Below are 26393 nucleotides of genomic sequence, written 5' to 3'. Positions count from 1 at the left end.
GTGTTAATATACTGAGAAGTCATTAATTTGAATAATTTGTTCTTCTCCTACACATTCTTGGTGCTCATGGTTCATGAGAGGCGTAATTTCTTTGAGGAAGGAGAAAAAATCTTGGTTGAGTAGCTTAACCAAATCATATGTGCGACCATATCACGAAGAAGGGAAACTCTCTGATCCGGGCGCGGGGGGGGGTCTTATACAGCTTAATATCATTTTCACAAAGGCATTTTAGTCTCTCATGATCACATCTTGTGATTAATCAAGGAATCGAATTCAGACGTGCCGTGTGGAATACGGATCTGAAATTATTTCCCAACCATTGGTTCACCCCAAGGTTTTTTTTTTAAAATTATTAAACGATAAATTTTGTTAAATTAAATGTCAAATTAAAAACCGGTGGAGTTCGAAATCACTCTGGTAAAAACCACTTTCCCTCATTGGTATCAAAGAACAAATATTTTGTCTAATTGTCCACTACGGTCCCGCCAAACATCCGTACTTTATGGCACATGGAATTTTGTAGATCTGAAGAAAGTCGGTGACCAAAAAATAACCGAGGAACCTGTTCTTTTCGTTTCAATTCTAGGAGAAATACTGACGAATTTTATAACTCCTTACTCTTCGGAGAGACAGATATTTGAATTTCTTGATGGAGAATTCACAAGATTTATGCAGCACAGAGGGAGATGGGGATGGACGGAAGGATGTGGCTTCCACTTCTTACACCACCGCATGCGTCGGCGCTGCGTATCGGTTGTTTGGACGTCAAGAGTCGATGCACAACTGCTTGGGCGGCGGTCAAGGTGAGAAAAATTGAAACTTTTTGTTTTATTTTATCTTTAATTTAAAAAGATTGAAACTTTTAGGACATTTCTGGCGTTTGGATTTGTGGGGTTTCTCTATAATTTCCTTTCCATCTTTTAAACTTTTGGGTCTTGTAATTTGATTATCTGCAAAAACGAAAATGTTGTGCTTTTGGGTTGTTGATTATCTGAGATGGATCAATGTTGGGTTGCATTTACTTTGTAGAATCGATTAGAATTTAGAGTGAAGTTGGATGGCGGATGCCAACGGATGAGTAAAGGCGAAATGTGGAGGTTGTTGTAAAGAGGGCAGTTGATCAGTTTGCTCTTTAGTTGAAAAGAATGCGTGGTTGGTTACAACTGCCGGAGAAGCCTGAAAGTTAAAGAGTGGGAGAATGAAGGTTTTTTGGGCAATCGTTTTCAATTTTCTGTTAGTAGTTGAAGAAAAGAAAGGAAAACTGCGGGAAAAAACAATGTATCTTGTAGCAATCAATGGCATTCTTGGAGTGCAAATTTGCAATCACTTGCATATTTTAGGGTAGGGGATAGATGTGTCGCAGGGCTTGTTGGGATTGTTTTGTGAATTAAGTGACTGTCTTTTTGTTCGACTTAGGGAAACTGAAAAGCAAGCTAACTTTAGCGGTTTGTTTGAGTTAATTTGCATCGTATTGACTCTACCACCACATTTACTTTCCAAGAGTCTACTGTTGTTAATCCGTGATTGAGGAGCAAATGACATTTTTCCATAGTGCAAGTTTAAACGCTGCATATTTTTATTATGATCTGATGCATGTAGACAAACTCGAATCAGGTACATATATAGTAGGCTTTCTAGTAGTGATCACCCAGTATGCCCCATTATCCAGTCGCTCGGAAATCTCACATTTGCCTATCAGTACGTGTGTACAACTTGCCTGATTCTTTTCCTGTCACATCCGCTCTTCCTGAAGAGTATTTTGGAAATAGCTAGGCTAGTTGTTCCCTTGTTATTCATTCATGCATATGTGAACAACTTGAATGTAGGAATTGGATTTCAAGTATCTGAATATAGTAATGACTGACTCAAGAATGGTTTTCACTTGTTATTTGCATATCTACCTATCTTGTTATGCCAACATTTTTCTTAGTTCTATTCCTTACTATATCTCTTTTTCCTTTTAGCTGCTGATGTTTTGTTGTGGAAGCGGGGGCGTGTTTCCTTTGGCGCTATCATTGTTTCTACAGTTTCTTGGCTTGTGTTTGAGCGGTCTGGATTATCATTCTTATCAATTTGTGCAGACATCTTGCTGATTTTGGTTGTACTCTTATTCCTTCGTGCCAACTATGCTGTTTATAGAAATAAGTATGAATTTTCTACTCTCCACGTGTATTATTAATTACCTTGCACGGAAACTGTTTACAATGAAGATAACTATCATATTCTTTGAGTAGACAATTGCAAACATTACCGGAGTTAGTACTATCGGAGGAAATGGTTAACAATGCTGCAGCATCGTTTCGTGTTAAAATCAACAATGTGCTGCTTATGGCTCATGATATCACTCTCGGCAAAGATTTTAGACTGTTTTTCAAGGTCAGTGTTGCATTGCATCTTACGATGATAATGTTTTTGGAATCTATTTTCTAGCTGAAACCACAAGGTGTTCTCTTTCGACTTCTCATTTTTATCTGTTACTGATTCGAATGAATATGACTTTTACAAAGCTACCATGCATTTGACAGGTGGTGGTTTGTCTGTGGCTCTTCTCCGTCATTGGAAGCTTTTTCTCCTTCTTTACACTTGCGTATATCGGTATGTGCATCCTCCTCCTGTGTCTGTCAAATGAATGATCTTGATCTTTGTGACTCTCTTTTAAATTTTTGTATATAATTTGTCAAGTTCTGGACCCGTTAGGTCGAATATTTTTCTAGCAGAAACGAGGTGGTTGGTACCTGTAAATTTCTTGTGAGATTTTTACACTAAACTTCTTTGATGGTGGCAGGTTCAATCTTATCAATAACACTTCCTGCCTTGTACAGCAAGCATGAAGAAACTGTGGATGGGTATTGCGGAAAGATCCACCGGCAGTTTTCAAAGCATTACAAAATCGTGGACGAGGGTGTTTTTAACAGACTCCCCAGAAATGTACCAAAGGACAAAGATTCCTAATCCGGAAAATTTAGGTTCAAACTCTTAGTCATCAGTAGCCTAGCGGATTTTTTCCCGTTGTTTTTGTTCTTGTTCTTGTTCTGTCATCTGCATGTTGCTTTCTAATTGGTGTTGGTCGGGATGTGAAACTTCAAGTTCCCTCGAGTGAAGTTTTCAGCGTAAAGCCATTTTCCCCGTTTCGTGTTTGAGTCTGGATTTGGTTTCTTGTGCAATAATGAACGTAAGCTTAGATGTATAGAACAGAACACTTCTGCAATGCATACATTTCATATAATTCCATGGTATTTTTTGCGATAATATCTCGAGTACATTGGCAATCTACGGTACGCTTTATTTCACCATTTCGTTATGCACATTACAAGCCGATAAACTTTGGTTCTACATAAGAGGTTTTGCATCCAATTACACTGATAGAAAGGTAAAGTCATATATCTGCTAATTGCTTGCTCACGGTGCATGTTAAGCTTTAAGCAATTTATTGGCCTTTTTCACCCAAACATCGTAAATATCGTCTGCAAAGAGAACAAAGTGCACCTGCAACGAACAACGAATGAAAATGCCAGCGAGTTTTAGAAGAATATTCGATTGATCCATGAAAATGTTGGGTACAAGCATACATACCTCCTTTAGGCCATCCGCAAACTCCTTAATTGTGGATATAGATACTGTGGCTGCTTCATCGTACGGATATCTTGAAGAATATGACAGTCAAACGAGATTAATCTGTTAGTCGCTTACAACTTTAATGTGACAAGTCAATATGATCAGATGTTACCATGATTCTTATCCTTCAATGTAAAGCTTACGTACTCGAACACCAATGGGAGTTCTGTTGTCAACTTACCCATACACACCACAAGAAATAGCAGGAAACGCGATATGCTGAAGGTTGTTTGATTTGGCTAAGGTCAAGCTATTCCTGTAATCGATTTGCACAGGAGTTTTAATAAGGAATACAGAACTAACACATTAAACTACATATCAGCAAGAAACAGATTATAACCTGTACGCAGCACTCAGAAAGGTTTCCGGGTTGCTGCCAGAACGGTACACGGGTCCAACAGTATGAATTACATGAGATGCAGGCAACTTAAAACCCCTGCATAGTATACAATGCAAGTGATCATTGATTATGTTCTCCACGAAACTACGAATCAAAACCAAGCGATGCCATATGCATAAATGGTGGCTAAATCATGAGAACTTACGGGGTGATCCTTGCTTCTCCGGTGGGACAGCGAACACCTGGCCTGACTTCTGGGACACTATAGCATGCTTGCAGAAGATCTGGGCCAGCAGCCCTATGTATAGCTGGAAGATCATTCAAAATCAGTATAGATATAGCAGGTTCGCTTTGAAATGTCTATTCAAAATCGTAAAACAAAATTACCTCCATCTGCACCACCACCTCCAAGCATCCCCTCATTTGCTGGATTGACCTACAAAAAATGCCCATTGATATGCTCACATTCATAGAACTGGATGCTGACCAAAGAACCAAATTGCATTAAACCGGATCATATATTATCGAAAACATGGCACAAGAACACAATGGGAGCAATTTGGGACATTCATGGAACGAAAATACAGTGTACTATCATGGAGCAAGAAACAATATGTGCACAAAGTTATATGCTATAAGCACAGAGAAGCACAAACCCCAGAAAATAGCAATCAGAAATTGTAAAACTAAAACTAAATTTAAACAAAATTTGATTTGATATTTTGATTTCCCAGTAACAGAAATTCAACCCCATCAACCAATTCAAAGTTCAGACCCCAAAAGGGTGCAAAGTTATCATCTTTTCTTTGCCTATTATTTTCTCGAGAAACAAACAGAAAAAAGAAAAAGAAAAGAGAGAGAGAACGACACAGAAATCACAGAGTAAAGAGAAAGAGAGGAGGACTGACGATGGCGTCCGTGGAGCCGTCGACGGACCACTTGGTGATATCTCCCTTTTGGATTACGAGAGTGCTTGAAGCGGATAAGGGGAAGCGAACAGCTCCTTCTCCATTAGACATGGTCGAAAGTTTAACAGAGCAGCGAAATCTTGCAGGGTTCGAAGAAGCGAGTCTGATCGTGGGAGCTGAGCTGAGAAATCTAGATGCTCTGCACAGGTAGCTGGGCATCGCACATTGACTTGAGAGAGAGAGAGAGTAGGAGGTAGGGCTTCCAGAGACTACCTGATTCGTCAGTTATCTATTGGGCCAGCCCAGACCCCAGGCCCAGTCATATACTTTGACTTTCAATCCCAGCTTTTTGTTATGATCCCACGTTGACTACACTTATGGGAGTGTAGGGGTTCTTTTAAGTTTTTGGGGTCCTCCCATTTATTGGACTAGTCTTTTGGGTTGGGCTCTTCCTTTGGGCTTGAGTACCTAACATTTGGGCGACGTGATTACCGCCGTGGGCGTCGGGTCTTCCGAAGGATGGTGTAATGTTATGATCCCACATTAACTACAGTTATGGGAGTATAGGGCTCTTAAGTCCTTGGTCCTTCCAACTATTGGACTAGTCATTTGGGTTGGCTCTTCCTTTGGGCTTGAGTACCTAACACTTTTTCAACCACGAACGTCGAACTGAAGCTTTTCTTCTTTTTTCATCGTAACGTTCATCCACCAAAATCCAGTCTTCCATGATTCCATCTGACACAGAAGCCATGAGCAGGTCCCGATTTGATACGATCCTCTCCACCTTCGTTTCGGTGCACCCTCACGAGACCTCAGCTCTCCTCCACTCCTCATCCTGCTTCTTCTTCGTAAGCTCTTCTAAATTCTCCAGTCCCTTTTGGCTAAATTTCAACACTTTCTCAAATTTCAAGAACTGGGGTTTGGGATTTCAGCTAAATTTTGATTTTCCAATGCAGATTCTGTGCGCTTACTTCGTGGTGCTTCCGCTGCGCGACGAGGGTGCAATTTCCTTAGGTCTGTCGAGCCTGCCGAACCTGTTTGTGGGGTCATTGGCCCTCACCTCCATTGCCGCCCCAGTTGCAACTCTCATCTTCTCTCTGCCCAACGTTTCGAAAGGCAAGGTATGTGTGTATTTCCGCCATTTTTTCGACATGGGGGCTTTGAAATTGTTGTTTTTTTGTGGTAAAGATCGATTATTTTCATGTGGGGTGTCTCTGTAACTTGATAATTTGGTTGAAAGGCAAAAGGGTATATAGCTGGTTCTTGCCAGATTTCGATATGCGTGGTTTCTGTTTTTTTTTATTTTTTATGGGGAGTTCGAAATTATCGTTTTTGTGGTATAAATTGATTCTTTTGATATGGGGTGTTTGTGTACCTTGATAATTTGGGTTGAAGAGTAATAGGGTATAACTGGTTCTTTCCTTGTTTTTTATATGTGTTTGTTTTCATATCGCTCTGTAATAGTTGCTTCTTGAAATTCCAGGCTTTGGTTTTGATGCTCAGGTTTTTTAGTGTATCACTTGTTGCATTCTTCTTTCTATGGCGTGCTTCGTCAGCCGGATCACAAGCTGAGGTGAAGGTGAGATGAAGTCTCATAGGGCTTCAAGTTGTTTCTGATTTGGTTGCTTTAACACTCTAGAAATATGTTCATATTGTACTGAATAGCTGCCTTGTGTATGGCTAGGGCTTGGTCACTGTAGACTCCATGTCAATAAATGATGAAAGGGTTGATGCTAGTCAAGCTGGCACTGCATATTCCATAGCGTGGGAGAGCCTTGGCTGGTTCTATGTCTCGGTCAGAATTGCATTGTTCCTCTGGGTATGATGAATATATCTAAATTGCTTTTCTTTTTCTTTTTTTCAATATCTATTAGAACCTATTTCTGAATGGGGTGTGATATCCACACACCCCATTTTACTTCTCATACACCTTTTTAATTTTCGGCCGTCGGATCGGATGAATTGAAGAAGATCAACTGACATAAATTATCCAGGGGTGTGTGAGAAGTAAAATAGGGTGTGTGGATAGGACACCCCTTTTTGAATTTGTAAAGTTGTTTATTTATCAAACTTAATATAGTGATAAAAATTTGTGCTGTTTTTTGAAGATTGCCTTACTTAATCTAATTACAATTTCTTCGACTTGGGCTAGAATAATCGATGTTATGGACAGTGAGGTATCCATCCTATCCCTGCCACACAAATTTGATTGCAATACAAAATTTTGTTACACATGTAACTTGTTGGGTATTCAGTCAGGTTCAAGATTATTTGGTTTTATTGGTGCCGGTGCCACACTAGGCCAGCTTTTTGGGTCATTGTTTGCCACGGGAATGGCTAGGTTGGGTCCATGTATGTTTCCTTATTCCGTCTTTTGGAATCTGACAGTTGTGTTAGTTTAGGTGTATCTTTGTGTGTGTTTGATATGTCTTAAACCATGGATTGATTTGTTGCAGTTCTGCTACTGTTTTCTGCTTTGTTAATGGAATTTGCTGCACAGTCGTCCAAAGGGATAACCCTGGATTTATCCCATGTCCACGAGGAATTAACTCCGATCAGGTCAACTATATTATCATATTTTTTTGTCACCGGATTCTCTGAAATTGTTGCATGCAACATTTTATAAAGCACAGACAAGAGTCAAGACTGAATTTTCTGTTACAATTTTGTAATAATCTCTGTAGTTCTTCCATATTAAGTGCATTATGAGCTATGAGCATCTCAAAAGAATGTCGTACATGTTCTTGTCTTGGATTGTTAATTTCTTGTGTTACAGCTGTGGAGTGAATCACGTAGCTGTTGCAGCAGACATTTTAGATTTAACAAATAAGCCAGTCAAGAATGAAATTTATTGGGTTTCAAATTATTTCCGGTCTGCAGTTGAACACTCCCGAAAATTATAAACTTGCATTCTTTGGCTTAACATGTATAATATATGCGGTTATAAAACTTTGTGTTTCTTGACATGGTTTCTTTTTTGGCGTTAGAGAGTCTGACCCTGATCAGAAAACTGAGCCTAATGGGCAAACCATTCGCAACAAAGGAAATTCTCCCAACTCAGCTACTCCGGTGGTGAAGCCTCATATGTGGGCCATTTTAGATGGATTTTGGCTTATATTGTCATCGTCTTACTTGTTGTATGTGTCCTTGTTCCTGTGGTTGAGTGCGGTTATCTCGTCATTCTTTTATTTTCAGGTAAGACCATCCACTATCATGAGGTCTAACTTAATTCAAAATTAGCCTCTCAATATATATTACCTGACTTGACTTAAAAGGGAATCTTGTCTGCGGATATGTTGCTCTACCCGTATATTTTCATCTTCCTTTTCTCTTGTTTTCTGTCTTCCTTCTGTTGTTATTTTTGTCTTTACACTGATTTTTATCTCTAATTTTTTGTAACTTCAGAAAGTGAGTGTAATTGCCATGACTGTTACTACCTCTCTTGGAAGAAGAAAATTGCTGGCTCAGATAAACAGCTTTATTGCTGTTTTTATCCTTGCCGGACAACTTACCATAACGGTATGCTGTTTTTCGGAGATTTTGTTATATTGGTGATACTTTGTCTAGTTTCTATAGTAACTAACATGAGATATCCTTTGTAGAATATTTTCTTAGCTCATTGCTTGCTAAAAGCAGATTCCCCTTAGTTTCATGTTTGCAGCTGTGTTTAACATTATCGCTTTTCTGCTTTCCTGCTGAAGGCAATCTGGTGTCCTATCTTGTTATGTTTCTGTTTCTAGGTGTCGCAAGAAAAATTAAAGATTCTTGAAGCAAATTAGGGAGTGTTTCTATAAAGCTTGACTTTTTGGATTTTGGTTGTGGTTCTAGGATGATGCACGACATTGTGAAACTGTTTATTTCCACGGATGTGTATGCCTTGTATCATATATCATTATAGGTATTTATGTATAATCACTTACCGTGTTTTGTGGCACTTTGACAGGGGCGTTTTCTAACTATAGTGGGGGTTACTACAGCTATTTGTGCGGCTCCATTTGTTGCCTTCTTAAATTTGGTTGCTATTGCTGTCTGGCCAACTTGGGTGGCTGTCGCTGTTTCTGAGACCTCGCGGAAGGTTTGTATTCTCTAACTTCTGGGTTGCGCTTTCCCTTTCACAGTTTATCTTATAACTTAATCCAAGAAGGCAAGACATCTGCCTGTAAATTGCTTAATACATGTTAAAACATATGTAATATGCAAAGATGATATTTCTTTCATTCGGACAGAAACAACGGTCAAAGTCTCAATGTGAGGGAACATTGTGAAGTTGGATCTTACAGCTTTCTTTGTGTGTTTCTCTGCAGTTTGTTACTTATGTTATGACCAGGCCAGGCAGAGAACTCCTGTTTACCGTTGTCTCACAAGATGAAAAATACAAAGCCAAGGCACGAGTTTCTGAATTCTTTTTCACAGGATTGCTAATTTGGTGCCCTACATTGCATTGATCCTGTACCTTGAAATTTTAAGCAAATCACCCAACAATTTGAGACATTATTAAACCGAGTACGTGATATTGCAGGTTTGCATCGATGTATTTGTTCAAAGACTAGGAGATGCTACAGCCGCAGGAATGTACAAGCTACTTTTCAGCACTCTGAACGGAAGGGCACCAACTGTCTCTCTCTACGGCCTGCCTGTACGTTTAAATTTGTAAAGCATTTGCATTTTTTTTCTTCCGGATTATTTCTCCCGAACAAAGAACGATGAACTAATGCTGGTCCTCTTTGTTCTTCTTCAGGTCTGTTTGCTATGGATAGTTGTTGCATTTCATTTAGGTCGCCGTCAAGCAGAACTTGCAAAACTCCGGACACATTCCACTTCCTAATGTTTCGTGCACACATTCTTTTGCCGTTTATTTACTGTAAAGATGAATCGTTTATGAGCGTTTAAAGAACTAATTGTACAAGAGTTCTGTTATCTCTCTTTTTTCGAGCAATGGCAGCTTGCTGCTGTTTTGTCAAGAAAAACCGATAACAACGTAGAGCGTGTTGCCTCAGAAAAACCGAAAACAACATAGAGAATGTTGCTTCGGAGATAGATATACAATGTTGTAGGAAATGCAAGTGTTTTCTGCTAATGCAAGTGCTTTCCGTACTGGGAACAAATCTGCCGAAGAAACACTGCGATGAACTGCACTTAAAATCTTAACCAAAATATGAAAAGAACTGCATTTTTATTAAACTTGTTGCAGATTCATAAATTATCAGACTCGCAATTAAACAGCTCAAATACCGCAATCACCAATGTATCATTTCGATGCCACATAATTCTGCGGCCTCATTATTTTGTTTAATCTTATACACTAAGCTAAATAATATATGATCGCACAGGGGTAGATTGAAAAAAATGACGAGCATGCTTGATAGGCGTCCAGCGTCGAGCATTGCCCAGAAATGAATCCGCCATCTATTCCCAGTACCAATTCTCTGCTGCATTGCCTTGATCAACGATGTTGAGCTTCTAATGGCATGGGAACCTGTCAAGAACCAACATACCTTCACAATATCAACAAAGGATTGTAAAAAGACATCCAAAAAGAAGTGCAGAAACAGTTGTTCGGCCATGCGTTGAGATTGCTAGAAATCATACAACACGAAAAGTATGTTTCAGAGCAATTTTCAGCACCAGTATCTTCCGACATGGTCCAAATGTTCGAGAGTAGACTGTCCTGTGATTATAGATTGAAGTTTAAGACAAGAAAGACTTACCAAAGAGATCAAGTTCCACGGAGAGAATAGACGCGGTCTCTAATCAAGTTCCTTTCCCAGTCTGCTAAATTCTCAAAAGCATATTCAGGAAGACTCTCAAAGGGTTCCTTCCATGGGTCAGTTTTGGTCAGATCGTAGGTAGCTCCGCGTATTGCCCTCTTATTTGGCCCGCAAGGTCTCTTGGAAGTTAGCTCATCGTATGCTGCATTCAGCTGCACATCACAATAGCTATCAATTTCGAACAATTCGTTAACTGAGAACAGAAAATCTCAATTTTCTTGAATAATATGGTCATGTTTCAGATTTCATAGTCATTTAGACGTCCTAGAGGCTTCAATACTTCAATGGAAGTCTGGAACACTAAAACGGTCGCATGTTACCAAAGGGTGTGGCATTGTGCGATTTCTTAATGGAAAGAAGCAGAAATATAGCGATGAACAAGGACTCACATTCATTCCAAGGAACCAGTACATGTAGGCAATTGCAACAGCCGGGGCCCTTCCCAATCCAGCAGTGCAATGCACATACACTTTTCCTTTTCCCTCAGAGATGGCCCATTCGAGTGATGAAACTGCTTTAGGTAGACCATTTCGCAAGGAATCTGGATCGAAATCCTTTGCCTGCAGTAGTCGATAAACAAAGTAAGGCAAATGCACAAAGGGTCCCAAAACTTATTTTGTTGTTGGTCTGGAATATTTTCCAGAATCGAGCACGATGCTTCTGCAATAAAAAATCTTGATGTCGGTAAAAAGAAAGATTATGTTAGGTCTAGGAAGTTTGGGACTTTATCCAGGTCATTTTAGTATGAATGCACTTTATCTGTTAAATGAATGTGGGAAGGGATATTTGCTTACGGGTCTCCTCATGTGCCGGATTCCAAGTTCTTTACACCTTTTTATTATCGACTGCAAGTCAATTCCCCAATATTCAACATCCGTGTCCTGCTGCAAGTTTAAAATGTATGCCACATTCTCTTCTTCCTTCAGGTGGTCTATATCTTCCGGTTTCTGAGGCTGGGAGCCGACTATCAAGTCATCAGTTATCAGTCTGTAGTTCATGCCTGCACATTGAACACGAGCAATCACATTAGTTGAAGCCACTGGAGTAGATTACAAGGTACTAATTCTATACTCTTAAATAGTACGGGATTTGTTTATTTTCTTCCCAAATGCAAAACCCAAAATTCCTTTCGCTTAAACTTCACTTATCACCATTGTCCCTACTCATTCTGAATTCGTAAAAGGACGTCCTGAATCACTAGTCAATTATAAAAAGAAACGTCCTAATCCTCAACAAATTCAGCAACAAGGCATTGCTGCTGCTGCTCAAAATCGTGGTAATCTACGCAGACTGACTGATATCTGATGAACTTTTCGCATCAAAGTACTGCAAAGTAATGAACTTTTCGCATCTTGTATCAAACTAAAAACAGTTTTCAGGACCAAAAAGAAGGAAAAGCAAAGTTAATTGAACTGGTGCCAGAATTTCTTACAGAAAAGGTGCAATGAAAAGTTAATTAGTAACCATCTTAAAGCACTAAACCTACATTTAAGTAAAGATCAAAACTGTGCAACTGGGTCATATATATCACACAAAGGCACAAAATTTAAAATCCAATAACATAAATTTAATTGGATTTGTCAATAAATTGCAATTAGCGCTTTCAAGTTTCAATCTTTTGATCAAACTACACCACTAATCAGAAAATCGAGAAAACCCAACAAAAGGTAACAAATTACAGAATCATCAATTGATAAAAAAATGAAATGCAACCTGAAATTACAGAAATTTATACGTGGGGAAATTACGAGACTGACCCAGATCATGGTGGTACTCATAGGGGTTCCTCATCATCTTCTTCATTGCAGCGTTGTATTCCTCCACCGTGTTCTTTGAAATGGAGGGTCTGCTGCTCGTGGGGTTTTCTGGCAATCCACAATAAATTTTGTTGGATTTGGAAGAATTATTGAATCCCATTAAAAAATTGCATGGAGATTTCTTAATCTTCTTAAAAAACGCATCGTTTTCAAGCGGAGCTACGAAGACTGAGGCAAAGCAACTGTTGCCAACACTTGCCATTTCTCTCCACTTCTTTCTTCTTCTGCCGGAACCAGAAGTTTATACCAGACAGGTGATTTGTCCAAAATGCCCCTTTGAATCAAATCAAAATTTCTAAAATGTGAGGGGCAGTGAATGTGAATCTTCCAAGTTCCAATATGATATTTACCCAAAAATAAAAAATAAAGAGAGGTTCCAAGATGATAATTTTCTAATACAACAAATGGGTTTGGGATCATAAAACCAGGCTTCTCCTGGACCATATTATTGGTTCACTAAAGACCAGAACCTTTTAGCAAGCTCCTTGAGCATGTGGCTTTCACTTTTCCAAGAAGTTTTAGTTTAGACCACTTTCAAGTCTTCACCTTTTGTCTACAACCATGCAATGGTTGACATCTAATTTTCTAGTTTTATATGAAAGACTTTGAATTCGATCCTTAGCCATTAATATTTTTTAACTAAAACCTTGATGATATTCAATATTTTTTATCAAAGTTCCTTAACTATGTATACCTCATTATTGCTATCAATATGTATTTTCATATGTTTGATATTAATTACTTAACATGTTATGAGATTTAAAATCTCATATTATATGGCATATAAATTAAAAACGATTACAATAAAAAAGAAAAAAAAATTGATTGAATAAATAGATAAAAACAGATAACAATATAACTTTGAATAATAAATGTCAAATGAATGTACTCATAGTGTTAAAAAAATGAAAAAGGGTACATTTTATTATAAAATATGTATACATTATAAATAAATAAAAAATAGATTTCACATTAAAAAAAATGGGTACAATTTACATAAAAAATGGTACATTTACAAAAAAAAAAGGGTACATTTTACATGTAACAAAGTGTGGCACATTTATAAAGAAAAATGGGTACATTATAAATAAATTATGAGTATAAATAAAAATTTTGAAAATATGGGCACAAAATGAAATTAATATATGGGTACAAATCAAAACTAAAAAGAAAATTAGTACAAATTAAAAAAGGGTTGCCAATTAAAAATGGTGCAAACTCAAAATAGAAATATATGATATAAAGTTTAACCATAAATATAAATATTCCAAATGTAATTTTAGAAATAAATTATGTTGATATGTAAATAGTATATAACTTAAATAATGATGTTCATTAAAAGTTAGGGACCTTGATAAAAAATTAAAAAGAAATAAGGTTTTCATCAATGCAATAGAAGAAAGAGGGATGAGAACCTAATTTCACTTTTTTATACACTGTTGTTTTATAATAGGTTAAAATGCGACTTACACAAGAAAGAATTGCATGCAATTGTTGCATTCGACGTTTTTCTCGTATTTACAACATTATATGAGTGTGATATAATTGTATACGTGAAAGAGATGCTACATGCAAGTTTATTTCAACTTGCAACGACAAATATTAAGTCTCACTTGCACAAAGTGGAACTTTCTTATAGATACCAAGATGCATATACCTCATGGTTTGATGTCACACGTAAACACACCGAGATATGAACAAATTTCGATTTGAATATATTAGGTTAAAGTTACACGAGAAAGATACAACCGTTGCATGTGACGTTTTTTTTTTTGTATTTGCAATATTTTGTGAGACATAATTGTATACGTGAAAGAGGTTGCATGTACATGCATTTTTTATTTTTATTTTTTCAACTTGCAATGACAAATTGTAAGCCACACTTGCACAAAGGCGAACTTTCTTATATATCCCAAGATGCATACCTCATGGTTCGATGTCACACATAAAAGCCCCGAAATATGAAGGAATTTCTTATTTGAATACATTCCTAACAAAACTGGTGTCAATTCGCATGAAAATCCCTGCACACCTGTCACTACTGTGGCTACAAATCATCAAACCACATTCTTATTTATCTCTTGATTTGTCTTGGGAAAGAACTCCAAAGCATGACTTTTTAGGATTAGAGGACACATGCACCATGGTTTGATGTTTCGTGTCAGTCCAACACCATGCAAAGAATATGTTCTCAGAACCCTACTTTGCAATTCTCTATCCTTTTTGCCTTTTTAATTTTCACTGCAGAATAAGAATTACGGTTATCAACTTTTCATATAGTAGCACTAAAGAATAATATTATCATCTGTCAGTTATCTGCTAAACTAGCCAATCACCTATCAAAAATCTCCTCCCAATGTACGTTTGTACGTATAATATTAGTCTCAATTATTTGTACACGGAAACAAAAAGGAGGATTAGTTCTCTGGTTGTGAGTTTGGTGCATACTTTTTTATCAATCGGTTAAAATCCCCACTAGAACAAGACAGGTGTTTGGTCAGTGGAGTGGTACCAAATATCCCCCACTAAGCACTGCCTGCTTGATTTAGATGGTCCCCTTTCAAGAACGTTTTGTGGTTTTTATAGAGTCCAATTAGCCTAAGCAAAAGCCACTATGCTAGATCATGACTAATCAACGTTTGATCTAGTGATAGTTGTCTTCGCTTGGTTCGAAGAAGTCTCATATTCGATTCATACAGGTGTGAGATTGGTATTTTACATGGTCGATCTAAAGATAGTTGACTTTTATTATGATGGTCCAAGTTTAACTAGCTCTTTTGTGATGGTCGAGCTCTGTTGTCAATGTGTTATCCACGAACCTTTGAGAAGAGAATAATAATTTGTTATACCGAATCTGAACTTGAGCCTGTTCTGGACCTCTGGTTTGCCCGATCGAATGGCTAGTGCCATTATTTGCTTGGTTACTTTATGGCTTATGCGCAACTTTTGTTTTCTTTTAGAACAAATTATCCAGAGAACCCATGAAAAGTGATAGATCGAAGAAAGGGAAAATTACATTTATATATGCATTGTTGTATCTTTGGAAATACAGTATCAATGAGAGAGACTCAAAACCAATTTTGATGAAGACTTTGCAACCCATTTTGGTGAGGTATTAAGAGATAAATATCCTAATCCGGTTTTCTTTTTGGTTTTGCCAAATAATCCATCTGTGATTTCGAAAGAAAGCAAATAAATAGGGTTTGATTAAAGACTTAAAGTGTTGATTAAGATAAAATTTTAGAGCACATCTAAAAATTCTATGATGTGTTACCAATAGGAAATAAGCACGTTAATTAACACTCAAGTAATAATTCAATTATCAACAACCACGTCAGATGGTTTACAAAATATGATTTAAATAAATGGTCTACCCAAAAGATCAAGTCATCGAACATAACTAAGGGTATGTTTGTTATTGTTTTTTCACAACCCAAAGCGAATCTAACTACATCTTCAAAAAAAGGTAGTGTTATGAGCACTCATTTTTACCTTTCACACACCTCTTAATTTTAGTATGTCGGATTGAGTGAATTGAAGAGGGCCAAATGACAGAAATTAACATGGAGTATTTAAAAAGTAAAATGAGGTGTGTGGATAACATCACCTTACATAAAGAAAGAAAAATAAAGAGTTTGTGAGTATTAAAAGACATTCCAAGTGCTTTTTAAGGAAGCACTCGGTTTGTCAACAATATAATTTACATATTTATAATAGAAAAGATATTTATCACTTGTGAGTATAAGTATTTCATACAAATATTAAAAAAGAAGTTTACATTTCAAATAATTGTACCTTACATTCGACTCAATGTCATTTGTATACAAAACAAAATAAATATCAATTCCCAAAAATAAAAACAAAAACAGAGATCTAAAAAGTCCAGCAAGACTTTTGAAACATGTAGAATATGTACATGTATCTATGAACCCATTGACCCCAATTTTTGCTATATAGGTGAAAATTGAAAAGTTTAAACTCCAATTTCAGCCACTTTTGCATCTTCTTCTCTAGTTTGATGATCATGTGCCCCATTGATCACCCCACCACCTCCTCCCCCCTTTACAATCCCTAATTTGACCAAAAGTTCTAGGCCCCAATCCCCTACGTGCAACACTATGAATGTTCCAATCCCACCAATCAGCCCATACGCTATGGAGTAAGTCAACGGCATCAAAATCAACGTCACAAAGGCCGGGATCGCCTGCCTCATGTCTTCCCACTCAATCTCCACCACTGATTTCATCATCAGCACCCCAACCAAAATCAGGGGCGGCCCCACTGCCCAAGCCGGTATCGACGCCAATAACGGCGTGAAGAAAAACGCCAAAAAGAAATACCCCGCCACCGTCAACGCCGTTAGTCCTGTACGTCCGCCCTCCCGTATACCTGTAGATGACTCAATAAATGCCGTCACGGGTGACGTGCCCAGCAAGGAACCCACCACAATGGACGAAGCATCCGACATGAAAGCAAAATATTGGCCCTCGAAACTGCCGTTGTCGTCGGTGAATCCGGCAAATCGGGCCATCGAGTACAAAGTACCGGTGGTGTCGAGTATGTCTACGTATAAAAACGTAATTAGTGCCTCCCAAAAATACCCCTTTCCGATATCCTTGAAGCTCAGTGCCCCGGCCGTACTCTCGATCGTATGTATATCAACCACCTTTTTAAAGTATTCATACGCCGAATCTCCCGCATCCGTATTGGGAAACGCAGTTACTTTGGTGTTACGGAACCATGAAACGGCCGTCACGAAAATAATCCCGTAAATCATCGCCCCCTTCACATTTTTAACCAAACAATACGCAATAATTACGAAGCCGACCACGCCAAGCCAAAACGTCGCGCTTTCCATTCGGTCCCGCAGGCACATAATATCCCCCGAAACGGTAGCGCCCTGGATCAAACTAACGGTGCCGTTAGCAGCCGTTATGACGGGAGCCAAAGATGCCCGCGAGGAAGCGGGGCAGGCTCCGATCGTCAACAACGTCGAGGAACTGTACCCGATTAACCCGATTCCCTCGTTGTTCTGCAACCCGATAAACGCCAGGAAAAGTCCAATACCAGCGGAGGAGCTGATCCGAACCGGTTTCGGGATCAATTTTGCGAGCTTGGCGCGCAACCCGATTGCGGAGATGAAGAGGAAAATCAAGCCTTCGATAAACACAGCGGCCAATGCGCTCTTGTAAGAGACATTACCCGATCCGTGAAACCCGACAACGGTGTATGCGAAATAGGCGTTGGTGCCCATACCCGGAGCTAAAGCCAGCGGGAGATTCGCGAAGGTGCCCATGATTAAGCAGCCGATGAGGGAGGAGGCAACGGTGGCGACGATGAGATCTTTTCGAACTTTTTCTATGCAGGTGGAGTAGCCAGGGTTGACCGGGTCAAATTTGCACGTCGAGTCAGGTTGGATGACCGATCCGGTGCAATTTTGGAGAGACTGTGTCGAGTCTGAGCAGAGAGGGATGCAGTCCGAGACGGAGCAGGTGGCGCCAGAGTCGGAAAGAATGGAGGCGTTGACTGCGAGGATGTAGGCCATGGTGAGAAACGTGGCGGTGCCGGCGCGGAGCTCGGTGGTGAAAGTGGAGTTGCGCTCGGCGAGTTTGAAGTGCTTGCCGACTCGGGTTTTGGCAACGTACTTGTTGAGCCGCGTTAGGGCTGATGGCGGCGGCCGCGGCTCGTGAGCCTCCACGTCCATCGAACTTTGTGTTGTTTTGTTGTGTTTGGAGAGATTGAGAGCTTGGAAGTCTCTGCTACTGTGGGTGTTGTTTAGGTTGGCTTATACAAGGAAATGGTGATGTGGGGTTGTTTTATATAAATATAAACAAAAGGATATATATATATATATATATATATATATATATATTCCATATATTTATATATAGTATATGTGTGTATCTATATGTAGAAGAGGTAGAGTAGTGGAGGACTAGTAATGACAAAATATTATGGGGTATAATATTCACACACCCTTTTTCACTTCTCCCACTCTTCTAAATTTCGGCTGTCGGATCGAATGGATTGAAGAATATCGAATGATACAAATTAACAAATAATATGTGAGAAGTAAAAATGAGTGTGTGAATAACGCATCCCAATATTATTTGCGTGTTTGAGGGAAAGATTCCGAAAGGGAGAGGGAGAGGGGATCTTTTATGCAATTTGAAAAGTATCTCAGAGTTGAAATTGTATTTCTATTTGGATACCGTTGATTTTGCGTTTATGGTTGTGCTTGCAACTGTCTATCATGCATGCAAATGGTTTATTACGAGTTTTTGCGTTGTGGGACCTACTTGTAACAACGATTAATAGCTATTGCCACGCGTGTGAGAATTAACTACCGTTTCTTTGCAATTCTCTTGTGTTTTTATATTAGGATAGTGGTTTTCTCACTTCTCATTTTCTTCGCGTACTTCTCGTTTTTCTAGCTTTTTATCGAATAAATTAGAAAATAAAGAAGAAAAATGCTGAAAGAGAAATCAAAACTGTGGAAATCGGTACCGTGTATCTAAAACGATAAGCGTCTAGATCGATTCAAGTGAAACGGTTTCCCAAATACCAAACTAATCAACGGATTAGAATTCAAAATTCCTCTAAGTTGCCCAAATAAGTTAGGATTCTTATATTGACATTTGTTGTTTTTCTTAAATAATTAAAATTAAGGTTTAAAGGAAAATCATTTTGGAAAGAACTTCAAAGAATATTCGTATACTTGTCTGACTGGAAAAAGAAATATGTTGTATCTTGTGTTTTTCTTACTAATCATCATGTGCAATTTGAAATAAAACCTTGCATTGCATTTTCCCTTATTTGAAAAATATAATTTGCTCACATGGGTACGTTTTGAACGTTTTGTGGCAGGATGATGTTAGAGAGATCAAAATTTTAAACTATTTTTTATAGATCGCATAATTTGACGATTGATGGTTAGACTTTTTTTAAAATCATTAAAAAAAGAAGCACAACCATCAACCGTCACAACATATTGATCTACAAAAAATGCTACAAATTTAGTTTTCCTAATATTTTCCTTTGCGGAAACATTTTTATGTGGTCAGATAATGAAGAATGGTGACAAGTGTGAAAGTGGTGTGAACAATAGTAGCAGTCTTTCGAAAATTTGGAACAAAATCATAACTTATTTCCCAATCGAACTATGAAACGATTAGTATGAAATTTGTGACCAAACCCACCAAGAACCTTATAACCAATCGTTACTCGTGTATATAACAGCAAAGGTTGTAAAAAGTTGAAAGTCAAACTATGACTTCATTCCACCCTAACCAGATTGATAAAGATATATTGCGACTTTTTAGTTTGTTTTAGGTATTTTTCTGAATTTTCAAGCATAAATTATAGTCTATATTCAACGGCCTGATCTATAATATACCAGCGGTGGTGGAGCCAAAATTTTTGTTAAAGAGAGTTCATTTTACGTGACTACAAATTATGATAAATTGAGCTTATATGTGAAGATTACTTAAAAATGATCATAAGTATAGAAAATATTCTAAATTTCCAACCTTGATATTGTTATGATTTAACAAATTACATTATAGCAAATGACACTTTACAACAATTGCGAAAAACAATCATGCCTATGCACCTTGGTGCAAATTCGAATAAAAATAATTGGATATGAGTACGAGGATATTAAATTAAACAAATTTTATTTGATTAAGAGGCAAAGAATGAAATTATAAAATTAAGTGTTGGACCCTCAAATATGAGCAAATTCTATTTACAAGGAAGGTCAACTATAAATATATAAAAATCAAGCTATCAATATACCACATATAAATACAACGTTTCCAAATATGTGAGAAGGGTCATATGGCCCTCCTAGGCTTTAACTGGCTCCGTCGGTGAATACAAGTAATATATGTACTAAACACAATAACATAATGTTGTTTTTAATTTAAATGATATAATATGTGAATTTGTTGGTTATATACTATGTTGTTTTATCTTATTATAACTTGTGTTCTTATTTTCATAAAAATATCTCCTCAATTATACAGTTGTAAGATTCAAACTTTTTGGTTGTGAACATCAATAAAGGAACCACTAGTTTTAGTTCATAGAATGTGGGAGCATGTAGCAAAGTGGCTGCTGCTGTCCAGTTGCGAATTTTGTTTCTAAATTTGAAAAGTAATCGCTGGTAGAGACAAATAAACACGGCAAGTAGGGAAAAATTAAAAAAAATACAACACAGCAATGCCTTGAGGTTGAAGTTGACCTTCCCCCCTTGCTTTCAATATTCTGTATATGCGTGTGTATTTGTTCCACAAGAAAACTGCGGCATGCATGTTTGTTATTTGTGAGAGATTTTTCAGTGTACTTGAAACACAGTTTGATATATTAAGTGTAATAGTACAATTGGTTGAAAACTTGAAATTCTTTTTAACCAATTATATTAAATACTTGATGTACCGAGCTATGTTTTCGGCACACTAAAAATTTTCTTCTTGTTTATGTGATTTTTATACTCAACTTCGATACCACTCTCACTAATAGTAATATTTTTTTTTTCACATTATAAAATAAAACGGGTTTGGGAATGCGGGGATATTCAATTATTCACAGCTGATACTCTTGATTATTGTCATTATTTTGTTTATTTTTAAAATGAACACCAGCAATTAATTTAAACCTAATTACCAATCGGAATCAAACCTTAAAGTAAATGATGCATCTTACAAACGCAGCAACAGTGCGCAGCTGGATCTACAATACGGTGGTCCAATTAAGCAAAGGGAGAAAGCTAGGGGTCAATGTGCAATAACTTCCACCTTTCAAGGATCTAGTAGTGGATTCCAGGTAATTCACCAGTAAAACACATTCTACGGACTGATCATGGTGGTATGATGAAAGGGGTGGCAATATTTCTTGAAATCAATATATTATTTTATTTGGACAACTGATGGAATAAATGATTATTGCATATTTGAATAGAGAATTATATTTCGTTAGATGGTTAGTACGTGGTGACACTAATTGCAAGAAAAAATTTCTTGTGACAATAGCTTGTATTCAAGTTTACTTATTTATATGTGTTGTGCTCGCGAGTTGACCAACATGCAAACATATAAGGATAAGAATAACAATAAGTAATAAATAAATAAACTCATTATACCATTAGTCATAAAAATAAGGAAAAGTTACATCACATTATACTATTGTATTATTAATTGTTTTTTTTTTTTGGGCTCAATTATTGTAGTACAGTTTAAACGAGTTGTTAATAGTGTTAACCTTGTACATACATAAGGTGAAAGTTTCTGATTGTTTTAAGGTGTCATATCGTGTCTAAACATGCTTATGTACACAAAGTCAATTGCCATATGTCGGTATACAAATAATCTTGTTTATTTTAATTGGTTTGCAACCAAATTTGTTTCTTCTAACTAGAGGGCTTAAAAGTCATTACCCATGCCCTCTTCTAAAGCTGCATGGAAAGGACATAAATGGAGTGAAATCTCCCGTACGTATTCATGCAAAGTTACGACTACATATCATGATTCATGAGAACCCTAATTATTTGAACTGGTGAAAACAGATATTCATCGTCATCAAGTGTAAAGATAAGCTAGGTCTTCAATTATTGGGTGACAACTTCACGAGAGCAGCAGTGTCCTTGTTGGTCAGGGCACAGTGGTTTTCAGTATTAAATGCTGCATCTACTTCCATATACAAAATCCGACAGGATATGGCAAGAAAAGAAGACTCTCAATGGTTTTTGGTCCTAGCTACCCAGCAGCACAGAAAAAGCATGCACGTATGGTAAATGAATCGGGCTCAAAGTTGTTCGAGTTAGGTGTATTCTGAACAAATTTTTTATGTCTCGCAGCACGGTCATAAGGCATTGATGGTAGAATAATCTTCCTTTCATGCAGTCTCGATATATCATGAGACGGTAGAGTACTTTTGACTTCCGAATCAAACGATATGCCATAACAAAGAGCCGATGGTCATACAGAATGTATCTGTAAGAGTCCGAACTCGAATTTGGAGTTCTAATTAAGTCTTTCCTTGTTCCACTAAACCAACTCCTTGGGATTGACGTTACTACTTTATGTAACACATGAACTTGTTCTTTCATTAATATATATTAAAAATATGAAGTATCAATCATGTCATCTATCATCAACAAGTAGAATGATAGACTATGTGACTTGTATTTCTAGTATGAATACAAATTTCTCTTGTTTTAAAGAAACCCTATAAGAAGCTGCCAGCTAGTGATGTTGAAAAAACCCTTTTTATTTCCTTGCCAAACCGACCTACCTATTCCGTGACTTTCCACAAGCAAATCATTTTTACCTGTTTCTATGGTAATTAACTATGATAAGATGGTTTATGCAAATTAAAGCATGATTAGTTATGCGTCTTAAGCTGGATGGCATTATATTGCTACTTTCTGTGGGTTAATTATAATTATATGGTAGTAAAGTAAAATTTCCTTTAGATGATTATGACAAGCACATAGGATTAAATTTTAGATTAAGCATTAATTTCTTGCTTTATATGAAAGGTTGGGCGCCATGCAACCCACCATTTGAGGAACTTTTCAAAGTTTCAAAGTCTCATATAAGAAGTGATCGAGATACATTGTGTCATTTAAGACAAAGTTTCCTGCTAATTGTCTTTGATGGAACACAATTGAGAAATACATGAAGTTAATTAGTTTGAGAAAAATGACATCTCACACTATCATTAGCTTGCTGGACCCCAGTTTTCTACCCACTTGTCTAATCATGGTATCTAGTACTTGCACATTTGTGATTTATTTTGATTATATAATTGTTAAACTTAAATTAATAGTTGGTTGCACTTTCATTGACTGTTATTTGATGTGTAATTATTGGACATTTATACATTAACTGTTGACAGTAATTTATGTGCGCATTTGCATACTATATATGTACAATTATCGCATTATACAAAGTAAAGTTCATTCGTACTCATAATTGAGATATGCTTAATATAAGAAACATTTCTTATTCCCTAATCATAGGAGTTTCACTGAAATTCCCAAGCAATTTAGACAAAAAGAAAAAGAAATGCACTTATACACTTAGTATTGGGCCCACAATTTCCATAGTGGCACTTTTCTCTGATTCATCCATGGTGTGGGACTTCGATTTTTTTTTTTTTTTTAATCAGTGGCACTCCACTGTCCACACTCTACTTATTATATACACATTTAAGCATGCAGCATGACAAATGTCACATTCCGGCCTGGGCCCCATCACATTCTGGACTCGACTTTATTGTAGTACGATATTTTCCGTTTTGGGCCCCAACCACGCCCTCACGGTTTTGTTTCTGGAAATTCACACAAGAACTTCCTAGTGAGTCACCCATCCTGGGAATGCTCTCACTACAATCTCACTTAACTTCGAAGTTCCGATGGAACCCGAAGCCAGTGAGTTCCCAAAAGACCTCGTGCTAGGTAGAGATGGGTATATACATATAAGACTTACATGATCCACTCCCCTGGGCGATGTGGGATGTAACAATCCACCCCCCTTAGGGGTCCAACGTTTTCGTCGACACACTTTCGGCCAGTGATTGGCTCCGATACCAAATTGTCACACCCCGACCCGAAATGTCTACTAGAACTCTGAATAGAGCTATGCTGGCCGACATCTGGAAGATAACGAAGCCATAAAGTATAGTGATGTGGAAAATATGAATAAATTTAAACTTAAGAGTGTCTAAAGACGAGAGTGCGTTGTGAGTGGGAATGAACCCATTTCACAAGCGACGTCAGAGCATAGGCAAAGTACAGTAGCTACCTATTCTGAGATTTGTCAAGGATCCTCGCCGATACGAACTTTCAGTAGCTAAAACCTGAAGGGGCGCAAAACATAAAACGTGAGTGGGCAAAAACAAAGCTTTTGAAAACGCATTTCTTTTTCTAAACATAATAACCCCTCACCGTAAAACCCGTATAATTTTCCAGAAAATAACAATACGTACGTATATACAAATTATGCTCAAGAGCAGTGAAAACCAGGTATATGCCATGTCAAGTATCTCAGTAATATATATGTAAGCTAAGTGAAATGACTCAATGTAAAATGATATGTTAGCCGAAGTCACCTAACGTGACCTATACGACTAAATTTATAGCTCATAAACCAATTTCCTGCACACGAGTATGAACCACTTAATGTGGTCTATACGACAGGGCTGGGTGTATATAAGTACGCTCAAGTGCTACGATCACGTGAAGACTGTGCGAATAATCGCGGGTCGCCTACGAGTTGTAACCACTTATTGTGGTCTGTACGACAGGGCTGTGCACCAAACTTGGATCTAAGGTGAGCGTGCAGTGCAGGAGTGAACATCACGTGAAGGACTGTGCCCTGGCCATGGGTGGGAGCACTAACACCGGGGTGCAGGATAATGAGCTCTAAATGCATCTACGTATAACCATACACAATGCAACCACCATTATCATAATATACTCACTAAAGCTTACCTGAGCTCTAAATAATAACATAAAGTTAAAGTAATTGTACTGAAATCAAAAATCGAACATAGAAAGATTTCATCTATGCTCTCGTAAACGGACCTAGTTGCCCACTTGCTTAACGAACCCACAATAAGTCATTAATATTACAGTCTATAGCCCACAATACCAATAACTCACTATCGTCTCGACAAGCAAGTAAGGAATTCCCGAGGGTGCAATATTACCATCTTACCCCTCATTGGGAAATACACCTACATCGCCTGAATAAAGCCACGATCGTGCTCACACACTATCTCCTTAGGCAACATCGTCAAATTCATAAAATATCCATGACACAATCTCGATTATTCAAATACCTTATCACAATACTCTTCTGTAAATCACATTCTATGCATAAATATTTATACCATATCTCGAATGATGCCATGATCATAGCCAGGAATGTAACCATAGTTACACATAATTCTGACAAGAGTAAGTGTCTGCCAATCACGTACCGGGCGTAAAATCTTTATATGTCAGTTCCAATGGTACCATAGCTAAACCAAAATTGTAGCTGTAGTTACAAGCAATAAAATAGAGATAGTGGTATGTTACAATCATACTACCTGTGGGACGAACAAAATGCAACACATCCACTAAGGTCCGAATAGCTCGTTCAGACTAATAGTTAATCTAAGGGTGGAAAAGTAATACTAAACAAAATCTAGTACTCATAACCTCCAAAAAGACTTCCAAAGACTTGGAAGTGATACGCGTAGCTCGGTGAAATATAAGTACGTCAAGATAATAATCTAATCTGGTTTCTGTTTGCCTGAACTAGTATAGAAGTCTAGAAGCAGCTCTCTCATAATGATCATCCTCTGAAAGTAAACAAAGAAGAAACTGTGGTTGTCCAGGAGGTTTGGACTTTATTTCCTCAATCATCATTTCTACTCTAACCTAAGGCGGGGCGCACCTAGACTGAGAATTCTCTTCAAACACATCAAGTGAAGCCTTAATTTTAAATCTTCTTATATCTCCACATTTGATTAGATCACAAACAAAGGCTTTTAGATCACAGGGTGCAGAGAATTTCAACAACAAGACACTTGTGAAACCAACAAAGATAGAAAAGTGAGTCATTGTAACAACCTGTCCCTAAAAATTATAGTTTTTAAAATTTTAATAAGTGAATTTACGAAAATGCCCTTCGAGGCAAATACGTTGACTTTTGTTGACCACCTATTCGTGACACGTAAAATCTATTTTATTGGTCTATACACGTAGTACTCGTTGCTATGGACGCGTGAGCGTAAGCAGAATCGAATTTGGAGCTATAACGAAGAAGTTATTAATGTTTAAAGTCGAGGACAAAATGGTAAATTAATTATTTTGTGGAAGGCTCCAGATTTTTGGAGCAAAAATGTGGTGATGCCACATGTGTGGCCAGGATGGAAAGCAAAGAAGATAAAA

General features: G+C 37.6%; 5 protein-coding genes across 6 annotated transcripts; 2 read left to right on the top strand and 3 right to left on the bottom strand.

Annotated features, from left to right (window-relative positions):
- Nucleotides 1-481: 481 nt before the first annotated feature.
- Nucleotides 482-3249, top strand: LOC126623104 (reticulon-like protein B16). The gene is made up of 5 exons (XM_050291908.1): nucleotides 482-803; nucleotides 1965-2145; nucleotides 2235-2376; nucleotides 2526-2595; nucleotides 2786-3249. The coding sequence occupies exons 1-5, from the start codon at nucleotides 650-652 to the stop codon at nucleotides 2950-2952; spliced, it is 714 nt and encodes a 237-aa protein (XP_050147865.1). The 5' UTR covers nucleotides 482-649; the 3' UTR covers nucleotides 2953-3249.
- On the bottom strand, nucleotides 3201-5106 carry LOC126623120 (uncharacterized). Its single transcript, XM_050291919.1, has 7 exons — nucleotides 4864-5106; nucleotides 4343-4391; nucleotides 4161-4263; nucleotides 3956-4051; nucleotides 3797-3871; nucleotides 3574-3643; nucleotides 3201-3486 (listed from the first exon to the last, which is right to left on the bottom strand). Exons 1-7 carry the CDS (start codon nucleotides 5080-5082, stop codon nucleotides 3412-3414), a joined length of 687 nt encoding a protein of 228 aa, XP_050147876.1. The 5' UTR covers nucleotides 5083-5106; the 3' UTR covers nucleotides 3201-3411.
- A 394-nt stretch (nucleotides 5107-5500) lies between these two features.
- LOC126623053 (uncharacterized) lies at nucleotides 5501-9799 on the top strand. Of its 2 annotated transcripts, XM_050291833.1 has the most exons (13): nucleotides 5501-5711; nucleotides 5820-5984; nucleotides 6347-6442; nucleotides 6548-6682; nucleotides 6972-7040; nucleotides 7119-7215; nucleotides 7320-7422; nucleotides 7851-8058; nucleotides 8269-8382; nucleotides 8807-8938; nucleotides 9168-9248; nucleotides 9383-9499; nucleotides 9602-9799. In XM_050291833.1, the coding sequence occupies exons 1-13, from the start codon at nucleotides 5589-5591 to the stop codon at nucleotides 9686-9688; spliced, it is 1527 nt and encodes a 508-aa protein (XP_050147790.1). In that variant the 5' UTR covers nucleotides 5501-5588; the 3' UTR covers nucleotides 9689-9799. The 2 variants fall into 2 exon arrangements, with proteins under 2 accessions (XP_050147790.1, XP_050147797.1); XM_050291840.1 differs by lacking the exon at nucleotides 5501-5711 and having other exon boundaries at nucleotides 5848-5984; nucleotides 6367-6442.
- Nucleotides 9800-10019: 220 nt separating this feature from the next.
- LOC126623096 (phosphoglucan phosphatase LSF2, chloroplastic) lies at nucleotides 10020-12697 on the bottom strand. The gene is made up of 5 exons (XM_050291899.1): nucleotides 12389-12697; nucleotides 11426-11631; nucleotides 11021-11191; nucleotides 10572-10783; nucleotides 10020-10339 (listed from the first exon to the last, which is right to left on the bottom strand). Exons 1-4 carry the CDS (start codon nucleotides 12648-12650, stop codon nucleotides 10580-10582), a joined length of 843 nt encoding a protein of 280 aa, XP_050147856.1. The 5' UTR covers nucleotides 12651-12697; the 3' UTR covers nucleotides 10020-10339; nucleotides 10572-10579.
- A 3484-nt stretch (nucleotides 12698-16181) lies between these two features.
- On the bottom strand, nucleotides 16182-18254 carry LOC126632691 (adenine/guanine permease AZG1-like). Its single transcript, XM_050303145.1, has one exon. The coding sequence runs from the start codon at nucleotides 18150-18152 to the stop codon at nucleotides 16422-16424; it is 1731 nt and encodes a 576-aa protein (XP_050159102.1). The 5' UTR covers nucleotides 18153-18254; the 3' UTR covers nucleotides 16182-16421.
- Nucleotides 18255-26393: the final 8139 nt, after the last annotated feature.

This window comes from Malus sylvestris, chromosome 1, assembly GCF_916048215.2.
Source record: "Malus sylvestris chromosome 1, drMalSylv7.2, whole genome shotgun sequence".
Lineage (NCBI taxonomy): Eukaryota > Viridiplantae > Streptophyta > Magnoliopsida > Rosales > Rosaceae > Malus > Malus sylvestris.
This window is presented reverse-complemented; position numbering and strand designations above follow the sequence as displayed.

What these genes read in the sequence shown, in the direction of transcription:
- LOC126623104 (XM_050291908.1), top strand. Translation starts at nt 650, where the DNA reads ATGGAGAATTCACAAGATTTATGCAGCACAGAGGGAGATGGGGATGGA. An exon ending in TATGCTGTTTATAGAAATAA is followed by an intron (nt 2,146 to 2,234) that starts GTATGAATTTTC and finishes TTCTTTGAGTAG; the next exon opens with ACAATTGCAAACATTACCGG. An exon ending in CTTTACACTTGCGTATATCG is followed by an intron (nt 2,596 to 2,785) that starts GTATGTGCATCC and finishes TGATGGTGGCAG; the next exon opens with GTTCAATCTTATCAATAACA.
- LOC126623120 (XM_050291919.1), bottom strand. Translation starts at nt 5,082, where the DNA reads ATGCCCAGCTACCTGTGCAGAGCATCTAGATTTCTCAGCTCAGCTCCC. An exon ending in ACGGCTCCACGGACGCCATC is followed by an intron (nt 4,392 to 4,863) that starts GTCAGTCCTCCT and finishes CATTTTTTGTAG; the next exon opens with GTCAATCCAGCAAATGAGGG. An exon ending in ATTTCTTGTGGTGTGTATGG is followed by an intron (nt 3,644 to 3,796) that starts GTAAGTTGACAA and finishes ATATTCTTCAAG; the next exon opens with ATATCCGTACGATGAAGCAG.
- LOC126623053 (XM_050291833.1), top strand. Translation starts at nt 5,589, where the DNA reads ATGATTCCATCTGACACAGAAGCCATGAGCAGGTCCCGATTTGATACG. An exon ending in GATCACAAGCTGAGGTGAAG is followed by an intron (nt 6,443 to 6,547) that starts GTGAGATGAAGT and finishes GTGTATGGCTAG; the next exon opens with GGCTTGGTCACTGTAGACTC. An exon ending in CCGGACAACTTACCATAACG is followed by an intron (nt 8,383 to 8,806) that starts GTATGCTGTTTT and finishes GCACTTTGACAG; the next exon opens with GGGCGTTTTCTAACTATAGT.
- LOC126623096 (XM_050291899.1), bottom strand. Translation starts at nt 12,650, where the DNA reads ATGGCAAGTGTTGGCAACAGTTGCTTTGCCTCAGTCTTCGTAGCTCCG. An exon ending in TGAGTACCACCATGATCTGG is followed by an intron (nt 11,632 to 12,388) that starts GTCAGTCTCGTA and finishes TTCAATGTGCAG; the next exon opens with GCATGAACTACAGACTGATA. An exon ending in TCCGGCACATGAGGAGACCC is followed by an intron (nt 11,192 to 11,425) that starts GTAAGCAAATAT and finishes CGACTACTGCAG; the next exon opens with GCAAAGGATTTCGATCCAGA.
- LOC126632691 (XM_050303145.1), bottom strand. Translation starts at nt 18,152, where the DNA reads ATGGACGTGGAGGCTCACGAGCCGCGGCCGCCGCCATCAGCCCTAACG.